We start from the raw sequence: 16,656 nt of genomic DNA on the forward strand, positions 1-16,656 counted from the left end.
GAGATATTTACAGAGAGAGTGCCTCGGCCAGCCTGCCCTTCCTTATTAGGAGCTCAGCTTGTTGTCAGTACTTCTACTCTGCAGGACAGTGGTCCATCTCCCTGCTCTCAGATGGGACAAACAGACAGATTACTCGTGTAAACTACACATTAGGTGCAAATGGACAGGAGCTCAAAAGACACCGGGACTCACACAGCTTTACCCAGATGTCTGAGCATTCATACAACAGTAATGACACTAAAGTCTATGATATCAGTAAAGCCACTCATGATGAAGTGTCCACCCGGGAGCAGCAACAAATCAATGTAACAGTGCAAACATACTGTAAATACATCTGTGTAGCTCGGTTTCCTCTGTTAGGCACATGGTGTGTGAGCCTGCACTCTTGCAGCTGTTCTGTTCCTCTTTGTGTCTCCCCAGTGATGTAGGACATCTGGCTGCCAGTGAACAGACAAACTGACACTATACGGATGGATGATACAAGTACAGAAACAGCAAAAGGCAAATAAACAGGTGACCGAGAAAAAGTGAGCAACTTGTTGGAGAAGCCAAGCAAGAACTGAGTGTTGTGGATGTGCACACTGTCAAGATATATCTCAGTTTAGTGCTTTTTTTTTTTACTTGATCCAAAAAAATCCACTATCGACAATGGATAAAAACTACATTCAACTATTGTTGATAATAAACAAGCAGCTGCTACAAACACACTTTTTTTTTTATTATTATTAGGGTGCAGACATCCATTTAATATATTAGAAAACCAACATGTGAAGAAAGGCTACATGGAATTTTACTTCAAAAAGGGTATTATTCAAGACTAACATTTATACACATATACAAAACCATGCTCCTCTATAAGAGAGGAATTGACAATGAAAAACTATGAAAATAATATCTTAATCAATGGTAACAATTAAAACCATTCATAGCATAATAGGCTTTGACAGAACAACAATTTCTGTAATGATGCAATGACCTTTGATCTTCCGCTATGGGTCACCTCTCCGTCTGCTTGCTCAGAGACAAGTAGTCGTGAGAAGGTGCTGCTCCGACCTGAAGTTGTCTGTCTGGCGTAAAGTGCTGTGGTCGAACTGACCTGGTTCTGCGGTCTTTTTTTTTTTTTCTAAGAGCATGGAGTGTGTTTGTGGTCACAAAAATAAAAACTATGTGGGGGAAGTGCATAGGTGGAGAGGTAGGTGGGTTCAAACACTTACATGTGGACACAAAACAACCCAACAGAGCTTCATGGACTTCTCCTGTTGTCAGGACGTTGATGAATGGAAAAGGCAGAGCCTCGAATGTGCTTCAGAGTTTGTAAAGAAGAATACAACAAAACCATTACTGCTTGACAACACACTGGATTTGGACTGCAAGTGGGAAAAATTTGTGAATGTGTCGTGAGTGTGTTCACAAAAAAAAAAAGAAAAAAAAAAAAAGATATGAAGTGGGAGCTTCAAGGCCCAAGCTGTCTTGTGAGCTCAGTGGAAGTATGGATGCACTCATAAGGACTGTGTGTACATGTTAGCATTCCCGTGACACACAGTCGCAGTACACTGTTGTGGTGTTTTGTGTGTTGCACCGTCCGTGAGCCTTCTGGCTTTCGTCAGATCTCATGTGGCTGCTGCGGGAGCCTCTTCCTGTGACACCCGGGCAGTAAGGCACACAAAAGACGCTCCAGCTGTTCGTAGAGAGGCATCAACAATCCAAGTCAAGCTGTAGCGCTCATGTACGCAGGACACCCTGCGCCCCCCCCCCCACCCCCCTCCCTCTCTCACTCTTTGGCACTGGGAGGAATGTATGAAAGGAGGGTGGGATGGATGGAAGGAAGGAGGGGGGAGAGGGTAAGGGGGGGGGGGGGGTTCCCTGCTCTTCATGTGTCTCTCTCTTTCTCTCCATCTATTTGGAGAGTTTGCTGATGACCCGGATCAGTGCTCCATTTTCATCTTTAAGACGCTGGTTGTCTGCTCTCAAGTCAACCAGAACCTGGTGGTAAAAGTTAAATCCACATTAAAACAAATTCTCTTCATTAGTGAGATATTGGATGTTAAGACATTATACACAATAGGCAGCTTTTACAACAGGCAGTGTGACTCACCGTCATGGGAAACGCACGAGTAACTCATAACATGTCCAATGACCTCTCCAGTAAGTTTCAACCAGCAGGCTCAGTTCAAACTAGTACCGACCAGAACGAGTAACAGCCCAGCACTCATCAATTTGATTAAATACACTTGTGCTTTTTTTTTTATGACATGGCATGTCAAAACAATCCATTAATCAACTAAAGAATTTTAAAAACAGGTATGAACTGGTAAAGCGCCACTGAAAAAGCTGATTTATTAACATTAATGCAATAAAATCTGTTGTCAATTTATGTCATGTTGAGACAGCTGGGTCTTTTTTGTGAAAATTCTTTTAAATCAGGTCAGTTCACTTTTGCTGCAATGCTCTCATCAACTTTTGTTCGGAAATGTTCCAAGCCATTAAAGGCGTTATATTTGAGTGAAATGGATATACAATATGGATGATCATTTCTTATGTTGTTTCTTCTACGGAGCATGAGGAATTTGGATATTAAAAATGGAGATAATAATCGGAGGGTACTTGTTGCCATGTAACATTTACTTGTGTGCTAAAAATAGCCTGTTGCCCGAGAACTTGAAACAATTTTCAACCACATTTAGAAAAAAACAAATGTTTATTAATCCAAATATGATTAGTTTGCATATTTGAATCAGGGCATGTTAAGAATATTAAGAAATTTCCTAACATTTTGGGAGACAGTTGCCAAGAGACAGATAGGAAACTTGATATTGTCTGTATGGTAAATTTGAAGCTCCAGCCAGCAGCTGGTTAGCTCAGCACAACAACAGCTAGCCTGGCTCCATCAGGTAAAAAAAAAAATTGGTTCTCTAGAACTTACTAAATTTTACAATGTTCTGTCTTACAGTGGGTTATGTGATGAACTCTCTCTTGGCAGGGAGCAGCTGTTATTGGATGGATCCAAGTTAGATGCTTCCCATGTACAGTCTTAATGCTAAGCTGCTGGCCCCAGCTACAGATTTACAGTACAGAAAAAGCACATTTCCCAAAATATCAAAGTATTTCTTTCGGAAAAGGACATGCACTGTTTACCTGGAAATATAGGCAACTTCCAAAACGAGTAATTATTTATTATTTCACACACACAGATGCCTCTTGGGTCAAATTTGAGGTAGTTGCTGGGCGGGTAAAACAAACTATCTATTAACTTTCTAAACAAGCAAATTAACCTGCGAGTCGTAACATAAACACCAACCTCATCACACCACCTGAACACAGTGTCCAACAGCTCTCTACGGTGTGCCTTCATCACGCGGCTGGACTGCACAAGCTCAAGCCGAGCTAATCAAGCAGAAGCATGCAAAGTGTCTGTGACCTTGATAAGAGTCGGCCTCTCACCTTTAATTCCTCCTCCAGCTCTGCCATTCGCCGTTCCAACATCCTCCGGTCCTGTTGCCAGTGGAAATGTGACGGGGGAGTTCGGGGGTGGGGTGGCAGAGAGAAAGTGATGTAGAGAAGAAGAAGGAGCACAAAAGTTGAGTGAAAACAAGTGAAGAAGTGGTTGGAGTGGGGGGGGGTGGGGGGGGGGGGCGTCAACAGACAGGCAGGGGTGGCAGTAGTGAGGCAGATGAAGCTACAACAACAACGTGGAACATCAACAGAGGGGATGCGTTACCTTCCTCTCCAGCTCCAGCAGGGCTGAACAGTCACTGAAGCGCTCCTGTCTCTGTTGGATACAACAAACCACGTTAACATCACCACAACTGTAGACTATCATGATCACCAGAGGGCCTGTATGCAAAAACACTTTATGCATTTGAAGACACAACCTGCAACATGGTGATGTGGATGAAATTTGTTGATATATTAAAAGAGGGAATCCTACTACTGGACCAAATACAAAACAAATACAGACACTCGGGTCATTCCTGCATCTGGCAGCTGTTTACATTTTCCCTTGTCTGTACAAAGCATTATAGTAGTTGGATCTCAGCTACGGTCCACTGTACAGTTTTTTTTATGATGCACTGTGGGTTAATTAAGTGAACACATAATAATTCTTACAAGAGAACACAAAAATCACAAACATATGGTTATTGTAAATAGTGACTGATTTTTGTTCCCTCCTGAGGTACAATGTGTTTACTTCTTGTTTCACTATTCACATGACACCCTTTGCTGTAAAGATTAAATCCAGATCCAAATATTGAAGGTGTTAATATTTTTTCTGTCCAGAAACACAGAGAAATACATGATATTATACACAACAATTTGTGTTGTCACCTGTGTGGCTTTTTCCAGGTCCAACCTGGTCTGACTGACAATCCTCTGAGTGTCCTGCAGCTGAGACTGGAGCTGGCTGTTTTCTCTGGACACCTCCTCAAACAACTGACACACACCAACAATGAATAACTGGAACAAATAACAAATAATACACAATGCGTGGGCTCTATCAGTTCTGTCTACTGACCTTCTTAAAATCCTTGGTCTCAGATCCTTCTCCCTGCGTACGGTCGTTACAATATACGTCCAACCTGATGAAGAGAGCAGAGTTCAAAGAGGCCGTTATCACGCAGACTGTGATGACAGAGAGAAGAAAGAGGTTAGATCAAAAGCTCGATTCATACCTGGAACTCAAGTGTTGGTCTGTCTGTAAACAGAGAAGGAAGCAAACAAGTTAGGTTACAGTCCGCTGAGATCACACATCGATACACACACAAAGACACACAGACACACCTGTGGATCCAGCCCACTGCCTGAGAACTCTTCCTCTCCACTGGGATCGTTGTCATCACTCTGTGGATGACGGATAGTACAACATGTACTCTCTTAAGTCAAGATGCAACATTACAGGTTATATTTCTCATTGCTACGCCTTTGATCCATCTTCCCTTTATGTCTGCTGAGTTCCTTGTTAGTATGGTTTTCTATTCATCCTGCATCAGTTTTCCAGACAGAGAATGTTTGTAGTGTTTACCTCGCCGGTTCTTTGTGCCTTCCTTCTGGCCCGGGCTTGTCTCCTCTCCCTGTGCTCCCTGGCCCATCGCTCTGTCTCACTCTCCCCTGTGCTGGCCTCCACATCTGGAACAAAGCCAGACAGCAATCACTTAAGACCAAATTAAATTATCCAGCAAAAAAAAAGTGCTGTGTTCTGTTGAAAAGAAAAGGAAAGAGGTGGTGTGTACCTCTTCTATCATAGGTCTGAGGCCGAGGAGTGCCAGCAGGCTGCGTGAGGCCCAGCAGGTCCGACTTCTGCAGACTAGCAATACGAGACCTCCAGCTCACTTCCTGTAAACACAGAATGTCCCCCTGTATGACGTCACATGACATTATATAAGAGCAGCAGCCTACAGGCCTATAACTGTGACGTATGGCTCTCACCCCCTCCTCTCCCTTCTTCTGTTTTGATTCCTTCTCTTTCTCCTTCTCTTCTTCCTCCTTCTTTTCTCTCCCTTTGTTGTCCGTCTTCATGGTCTTCTCCGCCTCCTGCAGATCTGTTAGTGTCACCCCCTTCATATGGAAGAAAACAGTCATGTACCACAGTCCTCCTGAAGTTTACAGACTTGAATCTGTAGGGAACATCTGATCAGGTGCTTTCTGTACCTGAGTGGAGCGTCTGGACTGCCTTGCATGTCGGGAGCGAGCTTTTCTCTGCGCCTCTGCCTCCTCATCCCGCACGGGTGTCAGATAAGACCTACACAAGTGGGATTAAACTTTGAGCTACAAAGCCACACCATGAGGACCACAGAAATACAAACATCAGCATGTTGTGACTCACTTGCGCCTCTGCTTGGTCTCCTGCTCGCCTGTGGTTGTGTTTCGAGAGTTGGAGGAGGTGACGGCAGACTGATCCTTCTTCTCTGCCTGTTCCTGAGGAAGTCTGTCGGAGAAAGAAAGATAAGAACGCGGCTATCAGATCTATCAGATAAGTGAGGCAGGCAAAATGTCACAGAGGCATAAAAATGAAATACCTCTGAGCTAAGACACTATTGAGGCGGCTGAGTCCAACAGAGCTAGCTGAGGTCACGGTGGGGTCATCCAGTCTCTTTCCATAAGATGAGCTGGAAAACGAGACAGAACCCATTGGAAACACAACGGCATCTTTCACAGCCAGACACACACACAAATTAGTATTCGCTGCTTGGGGACAGTATTAAGCTTTGACACTGCAGAAAACGATCACACACAAACAGCAGTGCAAACAAAAACAATGAGCGCAGTGAGCAGGGTGACTGACCTGTGAAGCAAAGACTGGGTGGAACTAGTGAGGTCATTCCCTGACTGACTATGAAGGCGTCGGGTGTAAGAGGAGCTACGGCTGAGCCAACTAAGGGAGAGACAGGGGGCACATATGCAGTGACTCAGATTCTGGTTTCACAAGTGCAGAAGCATATTGGAGTTCAGGCACACCTGTTGGAGTTGTCAGGGTTGTTATCTGGAATACTGAAGAGTCTCCGGGTAGGAATGGGCGGTACTCGAGCGAGCCTTGGCTCCTTAGAACGAAAGGGAGGGATCAGTTCATCAGTTGTTTATGTAACTTATCGCAGGGACGCTGTAAAAGAAGCCTTTCTTTCACTTGTCATGTTAGATGTTAAAAACCAATGACCGGGTTTCATGCGAGCGCCTGTGTACCTTGGTGTCAGCCTCCGAGCTGAGGCGGGGGCTGGAGGCAGAGCGGGTCATGCCCAGGACAGACTCCGGGGGTCTGCTGGGGTCCTGGCTGGAGTCAGAGAGCCCGGCTGAGCCCAGGGTCACAGAGCTGCCTGCCTTCCTCAGGGACGTTCTCCATGAGCCCGGGGCTTCGGCGGCTGGAGGCTTGCTTGGTTCCTGCCGCACACCCAGTAAAAGGTACCAGTTTGAATATTCAGTATTGTCGTTATGCAGCAAAAAAAAACACATTTGATGTTGTGTAAATAATGTCTCGACATGTGACCTTTTTCACTTGGCTTGCAGCGGTACTCGTTGACATGGAGGTAGGAAGCAGGCTGGTGGTGTTTCGTTTGTTGTTCAAGTTGTTTATGATTTCTCGGTTTTTTGCTTTCTCTGCAAAAGTGCAAATGTCAGCAATCAATAAATCACGAGTAAAATCATAAAACTCTGATCTGATAAAACTGTTAGGTCCTGAATACCCAGCTCTGTCTCAAATACTGATCAGCAGCAGGAACAAGCACAGCGTCTCTCACCTGACTCTGCATCACTCTCAGACTCGCTCTCCTCCTCTGAGCTGGAGCTGCTGGAGGCTTTCGCCTGGCTCTGAGACTGGCTCTGTCCCGTCTGGCCTTCCTCCTCCTCGTCCTCAGCCGGACTGCTCTGCAGGGCAGGAGGTGGGTGCTTCTCACGCTCGTGGAGGCAGATCTTCTCCTTACTGCTCATACGAGAGATAGAAGTCCTGCAGGGGCGGGGCCAAGGTGGGGTGGAACAACAGGTGGCATGCAGGGAGCTGATCAGTGAGGGAACTCATTCCATGTGCAGCCAATTAGAGCGAGCATGCGCCAATCAACATATCAGCTGGGGGGGGGGGATGGGGGGAGGGTGGCAGCGGGTCTGTGATGCCATTTGCAGAGTTTCTCTCTTGTTACCAGATGGATCTCTAACTTCAACCTATTATTCATGTTGCAGCATTTATAGTGTTTACTTTACATGAGTCCAAACAAATGACAAAACAAATACTGTGTCTCGGTTACACACTACCTACTAACCATTATGATATACGACACGCCAATCTTTATAGTATGCTTTTTACAAATTAATATTCAATAAATCCCCATAATTAAATTCCCCCTCCACTCAAAATGGTGAATGTTACTTAATGCACAGACTTTGACGCTAGATGATTGTTTTCAAACCCCTTCTGGTCCAATAGACAACATACACAAGCATGATGTGGAAACTTGCACTGCAAATAGACTTCAGTGATGAAGGAGATGTCTTTTTTTGTTTTGTTTTAAATGGAAACCCGATATTAGATTCAAATGTTTATTCAAAGTATTTTGTAATTTTTGTCAATTACAAAAATACAGTTACTTTTTTGCATTTTCGAGGAGCTGCTTCACCACCTTCGACAACTTATTTTTTTCAGCTGAACAGCTCCTCCATTTTATTTGTGCATCATGTTAATGTAATAATAACAATAACAGTACATTAAAAACGTCCTGAAAACTCTAAGGTTTCTCAGTCTGCATACTGACTGTTGTCAGTATACTTTATTTTGACACCCTGCTTAGAGCAGGTGTATGTAATGAAGTAGGAACACACATTAGCTGCTTATACGGTGCTCATGGTCACTTTAACATCTCTGGGTGTAGTAGATCATTGTGGCTGATGCTGGAAATTATTGCGCAGACCTCCTTAAATGGCAATATTGGATTTTTGAATCAGTGGGCTTGTTGAATTAGCCAAAAACAGATATTCCTCTCTTGTGATTTTATCTGTAACAGTTTCGCAATTGATTTTCAAGAGAATTCTATGCAGAACCTTTTGTTTGTATGTATAATTACCACATTTACAATAAGAGATTCTACTCGTATTACCCAGCAGGAGCTTGTAATATGTTCTTCCAGTTTATTCATCATTCATTAACTTTTCTTATTTATCAAATTGTACTTTCAATAGTTTTTTTTTCCCCTTCTGTTCTCTTTTGTGATTTCAGATTTCATTATTTTCTTACTTTCTGTTGTAGTGCAAGACAAAATGTCCATTAACAACATGCTGAATTTAGCATTTATATTGTCTCCTATCAAAAAAAGTTACCATTAGTATTTGATGTGGAACTGAGACACAGACTGCTGCATCTATCTAGGTCAGTGTTGGTGGATAGAAGTAACACAATTCAAAGGAATGCTGGGACCGTTAACGTCACACCTGCATGCAGACAACTGGTACAAGGACTACTGGGATTCAGCTGAGGAACAGCATAGCGTGTACCCACCCACCCACACACACACACACACACACACACACACACACACACACACTGGCACTGACCTGCGTGTGCGAACTGGTACCATGGAGATTTGCGGACTGGTCTCAATAACAGGAGTCTGTTTCGCGATCTGGCTACGTAACTGAAGAGGAATATAAACAGACATAAACACAGAGAACATTCACCGCTGTAAAACCATCAGTCATATCAGGTTTATCTAACCGAGAGAGATAGTCGTGGAGCCTGTGTGAAGGAAGACTCACAGCGTTCTGTTTCTTCTGTAGCTCCTCCAGAGTGTCCACGAGGTTCTCATCTGCAACATCCAGAGGCGTTTGTCCCTACAAGGACATTCACAAAGCATAATCAGTCATGGCACAAGCTTGATGCTTCACTCAAGGACTTAATGCCAGAGGAAAGGCTGTTTGTCTTGCCCTCACCACATTGTTGACAGCACCCATGTCGCACATGTTGTCAGCAAGCAGGGTGCACACCTCCTCCTGCCCCCAGTGAGCTGCCGCATGCAGGGGCGTCCACCCGTCGATGTCCCTGCTGTCCACATCCACCTCACACTTTAACAGTACCCTGACCCAGGCGAGGAAAGAGGGAGGGAACCGAACAAAGAGGAGAGGACACGGCAATGAATAAAAGCTGTTTGACTTGGTGCAATACCAAAATGAGACAAAAATCTAACAAGCTGTCAGCGTGTGTGCACTAATGCTCACTTCAGGACTTCGATGTAGCCTTTGGCAGCGGCGACGTGCAGAGCTGTTGCCTCGGTGTTTGGATGAGGAGTGAGAGTGCCACATCCCGCCAGCACCGCTGTGGCGTCCTGGTGCATGATCCTCTCCTCCTCCTTGCGGGCGTTGTCTACGTCTACGCCTGTGACACACACACGCACGCACGCACGCACGCACGCACGCACGCACGCACACACACACACACACACACACACACACACACACACACGAACACGAACACAGTGATAAACTGAAACGCAGACACATTTCAAAGCATTGAAATCTTTGCAAAACAGTCAGTGTATATAGACAAGAAAGACAAAAATATTCTGTTTTTATATGTGTCTGTGGGTTCAGAGGCATTTGGATCTGAACAACGTGCATCTGACAGCGATAAAAGTACAAGCCTGGAGCCTTGGTACAATGAATGTCAGGGAACATTTGGTACACAGCGACTGTCCCCATTTCTTTGCCTACTTTTGCAAAGCATTGGGACCGCTTATATAAACAGGACACAAATGCAAAGAAGCTTTTGGGGCCACATATTTATAAGATTGACGAGGATGTAGCCAGAGCTCTGCATAATTCCCTAATTGATTCTGGTCGTAAAAAAACCCAACCATAACTGAAGCCAAGGTTGTGGAGAACCATTCATTCAAACTACGTCATTATATAGTAAATCTGCACTTTTCTTGAAATATCGGCCTCTTTTAAGATGTTATTTTTTTTTTTTACAAATTATGACCTGATAATTCATGCCCACTCCAAAGTTTGTTTTATAAACCTATTACAACATCACCTAGATTACTGACTGTACATAAAGATTTCTTTTAATTTGGCATAATTACTCATCATATTGAAACATTTAGTTTGGGTTTCAGGACTTCAGGTTTGGTTTGACTAAACGACTAAAACCGACATGCTGGCAACAGTGAAGCATATCATTTCTGACGGCATGTTGTAACTTAAAATGGTCAAGATGTTAGTTGAGAACGCCAGAGTGCAGTAAAATAATGTTCTGTAAATAAACGATAACTTTATAAAGTCACAAAACAAAAAGGCAATATAATGAGACAAAATTATAACTGAATACGTGAAGAAATTGAACAATAAGTTGAATAATTAAAATGGGGTGTAAAATAAAATATAAAGCTTCAATCAATTCCTTAAATTAACTTTATTATTCAGCTCCCCAATTTTTCGACAGCCAGTAGTAATTATTATAAATTTTCAATTTGGTTGTCTCTTCAAAAATGTGCTCAATCCTATAGAATGGTAGGAAATAGTGAAGAATGCTCACAACACTATCCAAGAGCCTAAAGTATCATATTCAGATTGCTCTTTTCAGTCAACCTACAATAAATGTACAGTCATATAAAAACAGAGACATCATCAAATCAGAGACAAAAACAATAAATGTTTGAGCTTTAAAAATGAATAGTTAGTCAAGTTTTGGTTGAAACACCTACATTAACATTATAATTACTAACTGTGGTGATAACTGCATGATCAGCTTTAATTCTAATGACATAAACGTCATATATCGTAGTTAAATCGTAAAGATCACATGCACGTCCATAGCTCAACAATAATAAGATGTAACCTTGGACTTTAGGTTAGAGCGGAGGTGTTTGTGTCGCTACACAGTGATTCCTCACCTTGTTTTTTGATTTCAGCTTTGAGCAGCCTCTCCATAGCGTCTTCTGTGGCAACATCCAAAGGAAGTTCTCCTTCACTGTTCACCGCCCCAACGTGGGCACCGTGCTCTATCAGGTATCTTCAAAAACAAAGATACAGTCCACACACAGTGACATTTAAAACAGAATGTAGCAAAACATGTATTAGTTTAACGCACATTACCCGAGATCACTGTTGAAATGTCGAACTGTACACCGACTGAAATTGAATGTGGGCTTTTATTTTCTAAACACTCATCACAACTTAAATCCTCATGGCAGTGATGTGACTGAGTGACAGTGATTAACACTTACTTAGTGATCTGGATGAAGCCGCAGGAGGCTGCGGCGTGCAGAGGAGTCCAGCCCTCGTTGTCCCCTCGGTTGACATCGCTCCCGCTCTCCACCAGAAACTGCACCATCTCAGCATTTTCATCAATGCAGGCCTGCCGGAGGACACACAGCCACATGATGGATTGTAGTACAAGTGTTTATTGTTTGTTGTTTATTATAAGGATGCCCACTGTGCACATAAATAAACAGAAGTCAGCTTGAGTACAGTTTCAGTACAGTAGAGAAGGTCTCTGACCCACTTCACTGCAGTTTGTTGTAAAAAGTAAAACTCAACACACTTCCAAAACCTATTGAACTCAACTAAAGCAGTCGGGCTAAAACAATGACTACTGTGTCTATGTTCAGTAATGACTTTCTGAAAAGTGGGCTGCTAAAAGCCCTCAAGTACTTTCCAAAAGAGTTCATTTTGTGGCACTAGTGGAACAGTGAATCTATTTAGCAGCACTTCCTGAGGCAAGTTCTCGCAAAGATCTGTGTGATCCAACACAAGTCCAAAGATAAATCCCACGAGGACCTCATGGGATTATGTTATGATATACTACTTTAATTTCAGCCAATATTTATGACAAAAGAAAAACCCAGAAGGTAGGATCTGTTTGTGTCCCATTTTCAAGTGAAATGTACTGCGAAAAAGGCCCAGAATAAGACATGACATTTTGTTTGCTCTAAGTTATTCTTAAAGGGGGAGTGAGGAGTGACTTTTACACAAAAATGCACGTATGTTACATTCAAGCCCTGTTCACAATGCTGAGTGTTTAAATTGGGTGTCTGGTGAGACATTCCCGCTGGCTGGCTGAATGCATACTGGGCATGCTGTGTAAGCGGAGCATGAGCATCAGAGACTTCCTCCAGCCAGCCGGATGACTTTTGGTTTGGTCCTATGTTAAGTAAACAAGTATAAATAACTGCTTTGTGTGGCTCTTCTACACTTTCTAAATGCTATCAGACCAATTGGATCATTTCTGATAGTGAAACAAGTCATTTTGCGGGATTTGTGACATTCAAAATAATCTACTGTTTTACAGAGTGCAACAGTAGAAACAGAGTAGACTACAACAGAGCTATCACTAAAAAGTTTTTTTTCCATTACTCTCACTGGCAGAAAGGGGGAGACAAAAGTTTTGCACTGCATATTTAAAACAAGTTTAAAAAAAACTTTTCTATGAGTTATAATTATTCAAACACAATTTAAAGTACAAACATGATTCAATCATTCTCTGGAAACGAGTGTTGAAACAAGAGAGAATAAAGCAGACATCTGCACTAGTTTTTATTAGTTTGAATTAGAGTTTTTTTTTAACTGCACAGCAGCAACCACAGCAGCTCTAAAACACATGAAGACCCAAAAAAACTGAGAGAATGTAAAGACTCCTGGTTAAGAAATAACACACAATAATACAGATTGAGATTTAATGTCTGTGCCCACCCTGTGATGTTGTAAGGACCGGAGAAGCCCTAATGTACAATAATGCTTTATTTGTTTTCATTATTCAATTATCTGTAGACACAAATGTAAATGCCATACCAGTTTCCCAGAGTAAAAGCTAATGTCGTCATATTGCATGTTGAGTCAAAATCCAAAGATGCTCAACGTAAATTGTACAAAATCTTCCTATTTGAGAAGCTGGAAACAGACAATGTTCGGCATACCTGCTTGATATATTAATTAATAGTTTACAAACACTGCTGTTGATTAATTTTCTTTTCATCGACAGGTCATTGTAGGACTAACCACACAGGAACCTCTTTCACTTGTGTGAAGAAAATAAGGGTTTGTATTCTGTAGGGAGTCAATTAATGACAAGAACAAGACGGAGTCTGGAGGTATGCTAATGGCTCTGTGAGTCTGTGCTTAGTCACAGATAAACGTAATGCCTGGCAACATGCTGACATTTACTAAAAAACAAAGCTCAGCTGAGACATGAGAGCATAACTAGCTTTGCCAATATCTGGTCATAAACCAATGTGTTGAACACACAAGATTCTGACCTGCTGGCATCACAGAAGTCATTAAAAATCATCCTGAGGGGGACAAGTTTAATGACAATCCATCAAGTAGCTGTTTTAACTCAAAACCGCAAAGGTCAACCTCATGATGGTACAAGAGGAGAAGCCAATGTCTCTAACCTGGTGATACCAGACCCAAATACGCTGTGAATTCAGGAGTCAGGTGACCCTTCATAGAGGATGGTTTCCAGTTGTTGCATTGTACTGGGCGTAGACGTCAGGTTGATTTTGAAACTACTTGAGTAGCCTTTAATCAATCAGCATTACCATCATATATGCTGAAGCTCTACCATCACTGCAACTACATTTGGTAAAAAAAAAAATACTTGACCTCCATGCTATTGCGCTTAACCAACAACACTGGTTGCTGATTGGTCCGCCCTTCAGAGTGGCTGTGCAAATGTTTATGTGAACAGGGTTTCCAGACTATAATCACAGCAAAGAAGTCGAGGCTGTGAACGATAGTCTGGTGGGACCAGGCTATAGGGGATCACTAAAATCATTAGGATTAATCCCTGTAGGGACCATTAATGTTTGTCTGAAACCTCATGGCAATCCACCACATAGTTGCTGAGATATTTCAGTCTGGACCAAAGTGGTGGACTGAGAGGCCGACTGTGTCATCCCCAGAGTCACACCGCTGTGGTCATTGTGAGACCTGAAGATGAGGCTTGTAGTGCACTCCAGAGCAGCCAGAGATCTGGCGAGTTTAAATCAGTGTTCACTTGCAGCAGAGGGGGAGCCCTATGAACAAGTGGGTGCTCCAAGCTGAATGAATGAACAGAGGGCACTTCTTGCACCCTGTGAGTGTCGACGAGGGGGCAACACACAACCTCCCAGCAGACTCCTTCACTGGGTCATCAAGTGACTCATTGTGGAAATCGCCTTTGACAACAGCAGCTTGTGCTGTTTGAGGAATGTTTTCCATTTCTTCATGTGAAATCCCTGAAGTCTCCTCCATGGGGAACTGGCAAAGGGAAGGAGAATGAGAGAGAGCGAGAGGAGGAGGAGGAGGAGGAGGAGGAGTTGTAGTGAAGAAGACAGAAAAGCTTTGGATGGAGAGGATGGAAAGTTAGGAGAGTGTGGCCCTATATTTAAATCAAGTTGCCAGGCAACCGATGAGCAACAGGGGAGAAAGGGAGGATGGAGGGCAGGACGGAGACCACACTGGGTGACGTTGTTACATGTGGATCAACCGAATTGAGTTGAATTGAATTGAATTGAACTGAATTGAACTGAATTGAAGGAAAACACCAGATCAGCCGGTCCACCTCTCAGTGGGCAAAATAATTAAAAGCACATCATTTCTTAGATATCACACATAAATCCATCTGCTTTCACTTCGCGTTTATGACGGCTCGTGTCATAAAAGTAGAGGAAATGCTGCATCACGGAGAGCTTGGGTGACATTGATGGTGTCCAGACTGAAGTCAAAAGAGAGGGAGGGACATTGAAGCTGAGCTGCACCGAGACCGGGACACGCTCAGGAGAAGTGCAGCCTGTTTGGAGACGTACAAATGCAGCAATCCGCAATAATAACTTCAGGCTAAAGCATCTTCTTTGGTTAGGACAAGGCTTCTTGTAGCTTTCCTCCGGGACAAAGAAAAAAAAGAAAAAAAAAAAGAAAAAAAGAAAGAGAAGTGGTGATCAGATGACGACCATCAGTCTGAACTCACCAGGGAGTGTCAAATGTGAACCCACAAGCTCAACGGTGACCTGTTTTTACAAGTCTGCTGCTGTTTGTAGGCGAGAAAAAGAAGCCTGTAACTTATACAGCACCCGAATAAACCGGCTTCACACAGGCCTGCCTGCACTTACACCCCCCAGCCCCCTCCAAAAACAACAACAACAACAAACTAAAAGATAAGTGATGAGCTGCTCCGTTAAAAGACACGCAAATGTTCAACTAGTGTATGTGGACGTTGAGCTGTGACTCCACCAGAAGTGACGGTAACGGCTCCTAATGAGGGTCGTTAACGGATCAACGTGGAACCGTTGGACGTTAGTTGGCCGACCGTTGGCAGCAGCTCGGCGGTGAGCAGGTAAACTAACAGTTAGTCAGAAGTTCCCACCTGGTGAAGCGCTGTCAGTCCGTCTATGTTGGCGTGGTTGATGTCAGCTCCCTGCCGGAGCAGCGCTGCCACCTCCTCCCGGTCTCCAGCGGAGCAGGCGGCCATAAACACCGCTCCTTGGGCGAACCGGACTTTAGCTCGCCGCGTCCCGGAACCGCTCAAAGTTTCCCGGGCCTCCGACCCTGTCCGATCCGTCTCCGAGCCCAGCCATCGCTGCAGCTGATCCTGCCGTCGCTGTTTAGCAGCTTCGGACCGGGAATGGTCAGTGGCCGCCATCTTCCCTGGTCTGTCCCGGACAGATTCAGCTCATGGTACGAGGAGAGAAGCGGAGTGCGGCGTTTGGGTTGAGCCTCCCCCGGGCTGCGCCCCCTGGTGGACGGACACGGACACGAAGCCCTGAACTCTACAGCAAACTTATCTGACTGAGTGGCAGTCCTGCGATGCCTTCAAGTGCTACTCGGAATTTACAAGGAAGGGGCGTGCGTGGTCTTTGCGTGGACAGTGTATCGTCTTTATTTCTCTTTTTTTTCTTCTTCATTACTTTAAAGTAGATCTTACAATTGTCAGTTTTTAGTTGGATATGCTTATGGTGGACTTACATTAACTTATTTGTTTTAAGGTGTGTGTTTACTGTTGGTTATAGAAGTGAAACTGGATTCACGTTTCAAAATCTATTCACCATACCAAAACAAATTTTAGCCTAGTGATTATTACAGGTTTTTGTTTGTTTTGTTTTTTTTATCATGGCAGCCCCTAATTTTCTAAGAAGGATCTTATGAATAAAATAAAATTCAATTTGGAAGCAGATACGAGTATCACAACCCAGGAGCTCATTCCAGCTTTCC

General features: G+C 43.5%; 1 protein-coding gene across 3 annotated transcripts; it reads right to left on the minus strand.

Moving 5' to 3' along the window:
• Window positions 1–697: 697 nt before the first annotated feature.
• On the minus strand, window positions 698–16,205 carry LOC138206279 (protein phosphatase 1 regulatory subunit 12A). 3 transcript variants are annotated; one of them, XM_069162872.1, is made up of 25 exons: window positions 15,812–16,205; window positions 11,694–11,824; window positions 11,361–11,479; window positions 9,688–9,844; window positions 9,403–9,547; window positions 9,229–9,303; window positions 9,028–9,107; window positions 7,227–7,408; window positions 6,977–7,086; window positions 6,676–6,870; window positions 6,454–6,536; window positions 6,281–6,370; window positions 6,015–6,104; window positions 5,822–5,923; window positions 5,647–5,737; window positions 5,425–5,553; window positions 5,229–5,331; window positions 5,021–5,124; window positions 4,780–4,839; window positions 4,671–4,693; window positions 4,514–4,577; window positions 4,327–4,431; window positions 3,719–3,769; window positions 3,442–3,492; window positions 698–1,983 (listed from the first exon to the last, which is right to left on the minus strand). In XM_069162872.1, the coding sequence occupies exons 1-25, from the start codon at window positions 16,085–16,087 to the stop codon at window positions 1,897–1,899; spliced, it is 2,703 nt and encodes a 900-aa protein (XP_069018973.1). In that variant the 5' UTR covers window positions 16,088–16,205; the 3' UTR covers window positions 698–1,896. The 3 variants fall into 3 exon arrangements, with proteins under 3 accessions (XP_069018973.1, XP_069018972.1, XP_069018974.1); XM_069162871.1 differs by having other exon boundaries at window positions 7,227–7,432; XM_069162873.1 differs by lacking the exon at window positions 6,281–6,370 and having other exon boundaries at window positions 7,227–7,432.
• Between the last annotated feature and the right edge of the window lie 451 nt (window positions 16,206–16,656).

This window comes from Embiotoca jacksoni, unplaced genomic scaffold, assembly GCF_022577435.1.
Source record: "Embiotoca jacksoni isolate LCO1_2020_lvr unplaced genomic scaffold, fEmbJac1.0.p SCAF_3, whole genome shotgun sequence".
NCBI lineage: Eukaryota > Metazoa > Chordata > Actinopteri > Embiotocidae > Embiotoca > Embiotoca jacksoni.

Excerpts from the sequence above, each read along its gene's own strand:
- LOC138206279 (XM_069162871.1), bottom strand. The coding sequence starts at position 16,087 with ATGGCGGCCACTGACCATTCCCGGTCCGAAGCTGCTAAACAGCGACGG. Across the intron at positions 11,825-15,811 it reads GACTGACAGCGCTTCACCAG|GCCTGCATTGATGAAAATGC; the intron begins GTGGGAACTTCT and ends GTCCTCCGGCAG. Across the intron at positions 5,924-6,014 it reads AATAGTGTCTTAGCTCAGAG|ACTTCCTCAGGAACAGGCAG; the intron begins GTATTTCATTTT and ends TTTCTCCGACAG.